This window comes from Phoenix dactylifera, chromosome 10, assembly GCF_051530095.1.
Source record: "Phoenix dactylifera cultivar Ajwa chromosome 10, Ajwa_hap1_PhDact_Kaust_v1.1, whole genome shotgun sequence".
Taxonomy (NCBI): Eukaryota; Viridiplantae; Streptophyta; class Magnoliopsida; order Arecales; family Arecaceae; genus Phoenix; species Phoenix dactylifera.
The window spans coordinates 22,856,906-22,867,947 of NC_143199.1; the positions used below are offsets into that span (position 1 = coordinate 22,856,906).

The following is an 11,042-nucleotide window of genomic DNA, read 5'->3' on the forward strand; positions in this document are numbered from 1 at the left end:
CTAATGGCCAAATACATATTGTCAGAAAAAGCCTGAAAAACTACCAACGTGTCTAATAGTTGATTATCAGAAGATGTGGGACTCAATTTGTTTTATTGTCTAACTTGTTGAATTTTTGTCTTGTTAACTTGTTGTTTGTTTCAGCACAATTCAGGTAAAGAATAAAAGTAGGTTGCCTCACACATCAAAATCATCCATGAAAAATCAAAAGAAGATTCTCGATCGTGGATGGTGTTATCAACTTCAGGCTAATTGAACAGAGCTGCAAGGACATGCAATTCATTGAAGGTGATGAATTATGGTTTGCATATGATCCAAAGGTTTTGCACTCGGCACATGTCACAAGTTGTAACATAGAAAGGTGAGACAATTTAATGTATTGAAGAAGTTGGCTAACAATCTTATGTATTTTAACTTTTGAAGACATAAAATTAGCCCAATCTTTTTTTCTTTTTTCTTTTGTTTGTTTTTTTTTGGTACAACAGCAACTCACTACATACGCACGTGAGTACACCCAGAGGAGTCAGCAAGCAAAATGCTACATAAGGGTTGCGGTAGAGGTGAAGCGTCCTTCCAGAAGAAATTACCCAAGTGGTGTGCAGCATAAGAGGCAACCCAGTGGGCTGCCCCATTCGCCTCCCAAAGTACATGCGTAGCCTTGAAGAAGGCCAGTCCATCCGCCGTGCGGCATACATCTCGACACAGATGGTGCTGATCCACCCTGCTGGCTCTGCTCTGGATCCAGTCAATCACCGTGGTGGAGTCCCCCTTGAGGAAGACCCGGTCGACCCCCAGATGCCGCCTGACATGCATGAGGCCCTCCCATGCCGCACGCAGCTCCACCAAGAGTACAATCTCATCAAAGGTGTGTCGTCCCCCGGCTGTGATAAATCTGGACTTCTGATCTCTAATCATGAAGCCCACTCCGTACCTGCTATCGTCCTCAGAGACACTGCCATCGAAATTCACCTTGAGAAAACCAGAAGGTGGAGCGAAAAGGGAACCCGAGATGTCCCTGTCCTCTCTAGGTGAGTCCACCATAATGGCACCTGACAACTCAGCCGCATGTAACATGGCTCTATCCACCACGGATCTTGGGTGCAGTCACCTGCCCTCAAATAATCTGGCATTCTGGTCCAACCATATGTGGTATGCCAGGAATGCCCATCTAGCTGCCCACACTACCGAGGCCGGTCTACATCGTGAGTCCCTCAACTGGCTCAGGAATACCTTTGTAGATATGAGGATCTGCGGCGGGCTAAGGCGGCACCCCATACCCGACACGCCCTGGGACACCTGAATAAAGTGTGGCCGATAGTCTCCTCTACCCCGAGCATCCCTCACAGTCCGACGGGATCCAACTCGCTTCCTCGATAGAACCCCTCTGGTCGGCAGGCACTCCCAGGCCACCTTCCAGAGGAAGAAAGCCATGCGAGGGTGGACTTGTAGCTACTAGAGCCAACGCCCCTCCATCCACCAAGCCAGGCTCGCATCCACAAGGGCCTGAAGATCGCTAGTAGCAACCCTCACCCTCCCAGCAGGGCTTCAGATCCTCTCGTTGGGTAGCGGAATCGCCAAGACCCTCTCTGCCAGTGCCTCGCCGAACATGCGGTGGATCCAGTCCACGTCCCATTTGCTATCCCCAGAGATAAGTAGGTCGCACACTCTGCTCCCCTCTAGTGCGCCTGAGTTGAGCGTGGCAAGCCATCGGGCAAGAGGCAACTCCGTCAGCCACCTGTCCTCCAGTACTGCGATGCTGCATCCATCTCCAACTGCCCATGTGATCCACAGGAGCACCAGAGGAGCCCGAGCACAAATGTCATGCCAGATATAGGAACACTGACGCCCAGGTCGAAAAACATCCCTAGCAGTCCTGTCGCCATATTTGGCTCTCACTAGCCTGCACCATAGACCATCTGGCTCCAAAAGGTACCTGACCGCATGCCTGGTCGCCAAACCTCCTGCCTAGTGATGAGAGAGTGAATGCCCAGCCCCCCACTGCCCGTCGGCTGACAAAGAACTCAATCTTCAATATCACATATTTGAATACTTCAATCCTTGGACATTGTGGATAAGTGTCGTAATAAATCTTCAACTTCCACAATTGGTCACACTAAAGAGACTTAAAGTTTATGAAATCTTTGATGACCAAATTGTGATGACTAGGAACAAGGCTTATTAATTAGAAGTTTTTGCTCCTATGATGGTGAATCCATTGAAGAATGGACATGGTTCTCCATAGAGGACTAGCAATGACTCTAATATAAACCTCTATGAGTATTACAAATCCCAAGGTTCATCAAAGCTAAGTCTTTCCAAGTCAAAGGGAAGTCGATATAGATTGACGGCCAAACAAAAGGAAAATAAAATTGATGGTTAATTTTTTCTGTTTGAGCTTATCAATAGTTGCCAACATACCCTCTAAGTCCTAACATCAACCTACTATCAATATACATTAGCATTCAAGTCCCAATCAAAGCTTGAGCCTAATGCCAATGCTTCCACTATCTCACACAAAATGATAGGAATCTGATTGTTCGATTGTTAATTCCATTCAATGTTAGCATATTAAATCTCTTTAATGTTAAAGTACATTGAAGGTAGGCCCCCAGCCATTTGAATCTTTTTGACAACAGACAACCTATTGTCTATCTCCTTTAGTCACCAATAAGGCTTTGGTAAAATTATAAAAAATTAGTTTTTTTTGTTTTCCTAGTATCTTTCTAGTTCTAGCCTCTTGAGGTCCCTATAATGCAAGGGCCTTAAAACACTGCAATTACACCTATACTTTTGCAATTTTGAAAAATCAATCAATACAATCATCTTTTTTGAGTTTTCCTAAACTCGTTTTTGAGATATTGTTTAAGAGATCATGTTGTAGCACTATGGTTTACAAGGAAGATAATGGTGTGATGTAGGATTTCTTCTACCAACACCCTATAAAGTCTAGAGGCACGATGTCAAAGGTACAACAAGGAGGGAGGTTTGACACCTTCAATTATCTTGTACTATAAAATCCATAAAAGTACTTTTATTCTTTTATCTCTTAGTTAAATTCTTCTTTCATACACTTTTGCTTCCCATTTTAAAACGTTGCCGTAAACACTTGTATGACTTTAAGTATTCTTACCCCTCACTTGCATCCATCTTTAACTTTTTTTTTTTTTTTTTTTTGCTGCGACAACTAGTTTCTTTTTTCTTTTATTGAACTATGTGAGATATTTATCCAATTGGAGAGAAAAGGGAGCAATTTCTTCAATATGCTTAATTCTGACCTCTCATAGAAAATACTAAAAAATAACAAAAAAAAAATCAAAAGTAGAGTCTTTACCCTTTTTTATTTTTATTAATTGATGATAAATAAATATACAATTACACTATTTATACTAGTGAGGTTTATATCTCTAAATTTAGGTCAAATTCATCTTCTAGTTAATAGAGATGAATTTTTTTTAAAATAATACGGAGTTTACACAATTACAAAATTTATCTGAAACTTAGATCTCGAGCACCACATGAATTTGGTCTGCTGCTATGTTGTTTAGTTTCTCCTTAGAAGATATGTCCCACCAAAATCTTACCCGACAAGATATGTTTAGTTTGCTTGATTCATTTCAAATCTCAAATATTGTTGAACTCCTATGACAACAGGTGCCACAAACCTTTTAGAAAAGCATATTTCCCATCAAGCCTTTCTTACAATTATTTGAATTATTTGTTGATAGTCTTAGTCCGTATAAAGCTTTGAACTATTTAATAGTGGTTATCTATTATTTTTCTTGGACATAGCCTGGTTTAACTTGAACAAAATGAATTCCTTCCATATTATTTTGTTTTATTTTCTTATCCTGAGCTATATGTGGAGGATGTATTGCTTGTAATTACTTGGCTTACAACTCAATAGATCATAATGATAGGCTCATGGAACCCTAGGAAATTCCAAGAGAAACATATGAATAAGCTAGAGAAATTACATGGCCCTAATCAATCTTTTACTACTTATGAAAGGATCTATGGGTACACAAATTCCAAAATTTTGATTTCAAAGATTTATACAATATAATCATACTTCTACCACAACATATTCTTTAGTCAAAATACTTGGATTGGCAAAAGAATTAGGATATTATAGTTGTGATTTATCCTTGAGTAGTACAACAATATCATGGGGCAAAATGTTCTCGATAAGTATAGAAGGAAAAATGTGATTTATGATCCTATGCACCTTGATAGTCAACTAATTCTGATAACATCATAAATCACCTTGAAAGCAACCGACACTTATTCTACCCAACCTATATAAATTAAACAAACTGCAAATAAAATTACAATGATATGTTTATATTAGAGTTCCAATCACTTGTTTCTTAAGATTTCCGTATCATATCCAAACTTGTTAGTTGTCACTCTGTTAATTTTGTTTTGCATTTCATGTGATCATTATAACTAGAGCTTAGGAATCATATGCTGCATTCACTCCTCTTCACTATTTTAGTACTAAATATCCAGATATTATCATCATCCATGTTTTCAACAAATTTGACAATATTCTTATTCATTCTTCAACTTGTTTCCATGCTCTTGTTATTGGTGTTTACATCTTTTACAGTGGAAACAATTGGCTTCAAATTTATTGTAATCTATGTGTTTTCTAAAATCAACTATTCCATATCTCGAATCTTCCTTAATAGGTGTTTTTCTTGATGGGTCACACCAAAACCAAAATTATTAACAAAACTAATATTTGATTTCTCTCCTTGTTGTCTTCCATTACTTGTTACTGACCATTAATTATATTGCAAGAGATCTGCACAATTATTTTTACTGATGCTCGAATGTTCAATTCAGATGCCAACACACACTTTTGACTTCTTCATAGAAGTGCTTAATTTGATAGTTCTATGAGTTGTTAAAATTTTCAAAGATTCCAATCATTATACCATGACATAGTGTGACTTCAACAAGACAATAAATTTGTCGAGATAAATAACTATCACCTTGATGTCAGCCATCCTAAAAAATCACATGACATATCATGGTTTAAAGGCAAGGATTCCTCACAATATCTGCCACTTTCCTATCTCTGAAATAAATATAATGCTTAATCTAGATTTGCATTTCTTTAGAACATTTTTTTTTTCATTTGAAATCTTGAAGAAAAAAGGATAACCCACAAATCTTTAGAATATAATACTTTCCCATTGCTCCTTCTTGGAGCTTGAACTACAGAAAACAGAAGCCACACGCTACCTTGGCCTTGAAACCTCCATCAATACCAGCGCCGGTGCAAGGATCCCAGTTCAAATGAAATGGTGAGGGTTGAGGATGGTATTGTAGGCTATGGTCACCATATATAGACCCTTCTTCTCCAAGAAAGTGCAGAACTTACACTAAATGCCTGGGTTTCAGCTTAAAAATAAATACCTGGAAAGCATAAATGATCTTTTAGAGTAAACCAATGATTAGCATTGCTTGATTTTTTTGTTCGGAAAAAAAAATAGTTCCAAATCTTTCAAGATACATGATAGAAAGTATCAAAATTCAACAGTAGCATCAATTTGCATTCTCTTTGCACTTACACTAATCCATCACTCAGCAGAAAGATGTGTAAACCTCCAATTATTTGAAAAAAGAAATCCAATTGATGACCTAAATAACCTATAACATTTATTCATGTTACATCAAGACTTCTTTAAAAAGATGACACAGCATACCAAATAGTTATGGCCCTCAAAAGGTCCTCCTCCACACCATAGCTTCTTTGCTCCAAAACAAACACTGCATCAAACGTGGAATTGTACTGATGCTAACACTTCAGGATCAATCACAAACCTTCTTTTATTTGCTCTTCTCTGAAAACAAGCTCTCCTAAATTTGGGGCAACCCCCTGCCCTACTATAAAGCTTGTTCAATTCAAGACTCCTACTAATTCCAGCCATCTCGGAACCTTTATTACGAAAGACTTTATTTTATATACAGAGTGGACCAAAGACAAGCAAGCAAGAAGAGACATGAAGGGAAGAAGGAATCAGGTCTTGTCCATCCTGCCGAGCAGCGCGGCACGGAGGCCGTCATTGACCTGCAGCGCGTAGGGCACCCTCACCACCACGTCCTGCACCGTTACCTCCTTCACGGTGGACACGCTCGCGTGGTGTACGTGCACCTCCAGTTCCCGCAGCGCCCCCATCAGCTTCGCCGTCGGGTGGCTCAGATTCTCCGAATGAACTCGGATCAGCGCGTCCGGCCCCAGCATCTTCACCTCCAATTCCATCGTCGCCAGCCCTCCCCCACCGCAGCTGACCACCGACGACACGGTGGTGGAAGTAGTGGTGGCAGCCCCGCCGACGCCCTGGTCCACTATGATCTCCTTCTTGACCCTCTTGGCCTCGGCCTCCAGCTCCTCTACCTTGGTTCTCAGCTCCTTGATGTAGGACACGGCGTCCGCCAGCAGCGACGCCTTGTCCATCCTCGACACGTTCGGAACCACCGACCGCAGCGCGTAGAAGCGGTGGTTCAGCTTCTCCCGCCGCTGCCGCTCCGCCTCCACATGGTTGACCGGGGTCTCCCGCCCCGTCCCCGGCTTCCTCCCCCTCTTCTTCGGCCGGCGCCGCTCCACCATCAGCAACCCCTCCGAGTCGGAATGCTCCGAGTCCACCGAGGATGACAGGCCCGTGATGCCGGCGCCGGCCTCCTTCTTCACCACCGGCGGCAGAGCGGGGACCACCGGCCCGACGATGGCGTCGTCGGGCGTGGAGAGGATGACCCTGGCCTGCTGCACCAGGGCCCAGTTCTCCCCGATGAGCTCGGAGGAGCCGAGCTCGAGGACGCCCCCGGGGAGGGGGACGCAGACCAGCGTCTCGATCCCGTGTAGCTGGGCCTCGAGGGCGCGGTCGCAGCCGCAGGTCTGCAGCGCGTGGGCGCCCGTCAGCCAGAGGGGTGCCAGGGACCCGTAGGCGCGGGCGGGGGCGGCGGGGTCCCCGGCCGCGAACGACCGGGTCAGCGACACCACGTAGAACCACTCGGCTTCGTCGCCGTCGGCGGGGCCAGCGTCATCGCTGAGTAGGGCATGGATCCCCCCGCCGCCGCCGCTCCCCCGCGGGCCGTTGTCCCGTACCCCGCGGAAGTGGCCCTCGCCGAAGGACAGGAGGTGGTGGTCGGGGGAGGCACGCCAGAAGATGCCGTAGGCCCACCACTCAGGGCGGGCGTGGAGGAGGTACTGAAGGCGCTGCTGGAGGTTGGGCGCCGCCGCGGCGTGCTGGGTGGTCGGAGCAGAGAAGAAAGGAGGTGGACGGGGAGGGGAGCAGGAGGAGGAGGGCGAGATGAGCTCTTCCATCTGATCGAGGTGTACGTCCCAGTCTTGGACAATTGGAATGGGGGTTGGGGAAATGATGCGGCTGGGCTTTTATTGCCTTTAGCCTGCAGCTGGGACCAACGCTGGAAGTAAAAATAACAATGACAGTAGCCGACGGGCTTTTGTTTTGCGCTAAGCTGGGAACGACGGAGCTCGGGTTGGCGTTTAAAGGCCCCATCGGTAGGCTGGGCACGGTACACCACGTGTCTCCGAAAGCGAACGAGGCCATGGGGGCTGGCTCAAAAAGCGGGGTTATATTTAAATGGTGGACAAATGGCCGCTGGGATTACGCCCCCGTACAATGATTGGACCTTAGCCCTTTGGGCCTCTCCCTATCTCGCGCTTATCGTCCTTTCCTTCTATTTTTTTAATACTATTTCCATGATGGCATACGGAGTAGTTGATGGTGTAGGGGTAAGTATGGACACGTAGGGATACTTCGTGAGGGCTTCCGCTCCGGCGAGGACACTGACGCGTAGTTCGCCATGAGGGGAGCCTCGAACGGCGCGGCCGCCCAACCGGGGCCGTGCGAGGCTCTTTTTTGGTCTTTTCCGTGGCTCGGTGCCTCGAGGGGGAGATACTTTGTTCCGGACGACAGGTGGGAGGTCGCAGAGTCCGGCAATAGAAGAAAGCTTCATGGAAGGTGGCATGGATGCAAGGACGCTTTGGGGCTCTGTCGTCTTGGACCACCTTTTGGTCCTTCGGAGGCGCACTTGTGAAGTGGTATACTCTGTTAGTTCTCCACTTGCAGGGCTTGCGCCTGTATTTGGTTCCGGTCAAGCGAGAAGGAAAAAGGAGGATGGGAGTTTTGCAGGACAAGGTCGGTTCGGCTGGCCCAACGGGCCTCTTCCAATAGAATTGTTACAAATAAGCCTGGTTCTTGGAGCGTGGAATATGTCGCTAGGTCCGTGAGTCAAAAACCAACTGTGTCTGGACTCTGGTAGTTTTAACTTCTGGGGCTTGTTTGGTCAACGGGAAGCATTTTTTCTTCCAGAAACATGATTTCTGAAAAATAGATTTGTAGAAAGAGGATGCCTGAGAAAGTACTTTTGGCATGTTTGGTTGACCATGGAAAAGTGATAGATTTTCAGAGTGTTTATGTTTGGTTGACCATCCACTTTTTTGAGGAAGTTATGTGTAATTTCTATTATATCCTTAATAAAAATTAAGTCTTTAATGCCTCTTTAATGCTGAAGGGCTTTTTTGAAAAAAATAAAAATGGAATGATTCTCGGCTCATGGGAAAGTAACTTTTCCATGTTTCTCATGGAAAAGATTTTCCCATATTTCTCATGGAGAAGTAGCTTTTTCATGAAATGTGGAAATCATATTTCCATAGAAATACAACTTTCCCATATTTCTCCTTTGAAAACTCCAACTAAATAAGAGATATCTCATTACTTTTTCGTTGACCATACTTTTCCATCTTCTCTTTTCGCGGACCAAATGAGCCCTTGAGAGGCAAGAGGCATAAATGGGAATGTTGAAACCTTCAAGGATTTGGCCATAACAAAAGAGAACAGAAAAATAAGGGAGAGGATTATGAACAAACTTTTATACTCCAGGCAATGACGAATTCTTTCATGATATTGTTGGTGATAGCCGCCTACCATTATTATGAAATCTTTTGGATTTTGGCATGTAGATTCGTACAATCTATCAGCTACTGAACCAAACATATATGGCTTGTTCGGGACCTGGGGAAGGCTTGTCATTTCTTATGCATACTCCTCGTAGGTATCCCACATGCATGGTATTTTTTCGGGCATGTGGCCGCTCTACTGGCTGGTTCTTTTGACATGCAAAGAGCTCTTACAAATCATTCGTTGTGGCCTTGGGCTTCCCTCTATGTGCCATTTCTACATGGCACTTCTCACACAAAATAAATTGGAGTGTAAGGGATATAGCTAGTCAGTTGATGTGGTTTATGGATTAGTCTGAAGCTATTAAATTTTGAATTGTTCGTATTGTGCCGATTCTTCTCCAATCATTCTGCTGGGAGGAGTTGTTGGCCAAAGCAAAGCTCCAGTTCAGCTCTAGGGCTACACCAATCTTCAAACCTTTGCAGCAGATAGCATTATATGAAGGCTGGAGCATGGTTTTTGCTTTTAGGTATGGTGTGACGCCTAGTACTACTGGATAGATAAGTCATGGGTCACCAAGACATCTAATCTTGCATCCATGAGTATCAGCAGATCTGATCTGGAAAAGTGAATGTCATATGAATTCTTTACTACAAATCACTTTTCTTATTGCACCATAACTCTTCATTTGATCAGTAGCCATAAGTATAACTTTTTTTTTTGTTGTTGTCCCTGCAACTCAGATACCACTTGCTACAAATTAAGTTACATATTTTATGGACATTAATATGTATTTTGGTTTATTTCTTGGTGACATGTCAAGTTGCATCATGCATATCGCTGGAAGGTTAAATTGTTGGTACATTTTAATATTAAAATGGGAAAATTTGTTAATAAATTTGAGATAGTGAGGGGGAGCATCAAGGGATAGGAGTTTCACGTTTTAACACCGCTATTCATGTGCTTATGGTGCTAATTATTTCTTATTTTATAATGGAAAATTTATCACATACTCTCCCACTAGGCCACTACTCTCTCTACTCGTGTGTTAAAGGCCTAATTTTATTTTATTTTTTGCAACAGAAAATTTATCATCCTCTCAACCCTGGCAAGGTCTTGTAAGCTTATGAATGAATCGATCACTATTAGCATCATACAACACGCAGCACATCCTCGTCTCTCGTACCAACAAACTTGAGAGTACTCTAGCCAAAGAAATGTATTTTTTTGGTAGAGTTTGGAGTTTAACTTCTTATGGAAGGTTGGTTATGAATCATATAATGATTCAATCAGACTGGTTCGTGCGCTTTACCGACCGCAAAGAGCTTAAATCTTCTTAAAGAGAGCGAGGTTTCCACGCCCCAGTCATATTAGCATTGTTATCTCAAAGAAAAAATTTACTTTCTACTGCAATTTTATTCCAATTATCGTGTCTCGCACTAAGAATTCGAAGGAGATTCAGTGGAACATACAATTGAAAAACATGCTGAAAATAATGTTGGATATGTAGAAAGGAAAGGTGCTATTCTACCTCAATCTTCACAAGGTTGCCTCTTATCTCTCATTGAAAAGTCCAAAGAAAGTTGACGACACCAACATGACCGATGAGGAACGTTGTGCATCAAGCGAGAGTTGAATATGAAAATCATGAATACAACTATTGGTCCTATCTCTTGAATTGTCTTGCAAATAATTTTTTTTATCATTTTTATTATAACACTATTTTTGCAAAGAAAATCTAAAAAGCCTTGCAGAATAAGCATGACACCGAAGAGATGGGAGAAAAAAATATGCAGCAAGCTGCTTTTTCTGCTTCTAAATGGTGGATGGCACATCCATAGTGAACCTAGCTCAAGATTTTGTGATGATAGTTGGAGAGCTTCGATATGAACTATGAATGCATCAAGAGTAGCGACAATCTTATTTGTCTGTGGCATTATCAACAAGTTGTCACCTTCATGGAGGAGATTTCAGAAGGCCATGCACCACAAACAAAAAGAGACATCCCTTGAAACACTAATTACTCGCATTTGAGTAGATGAAGAGGCAAGAGGACAAGATGCACTCATGACTTAAGAGAGCAATGAACAACCCTCACAATTAAGATAA

At 43.2% G+C, this 11,042-nt stretch overlaps 1 protein-coding gene across 1 annotated transcript; it reads right to left on the reverse strand.

Moving 5' to 3' along the window:
• Window positions 1-5,522: 5,522 nt before the first annotated feature.
• On the reverse strand, window positions 5,523-7,489 carry LOC103721582 (transcription factor bHLH14-like). Its single transcript, XM_008811847.5, has one exon. It carries the CDS (start codon window positions 7,331-7,333, stop codon window positions 6,029-6,031), a length of 1,305 nt encoding a protein of 434 aa, XP_008810069.2. The 5' UTR covers window positions 7,334-7,489; the 3' UTR covers window positions 5,523-6,028.
• Between the last annotated feature and the right edge of the window lie 3,553 nt (window positions 7,490-11,042).

Bases quoted from the DNA above. Each gene is read 5' to 3' on its own strand.
- LOC103721582 (XM_008811847.5), bottom strand. From the start codon at position 7,333: ATGGAAGAGCTCATCTCGCCCTCCTCCTCCTGCTCCCCTCCCCGTCCA.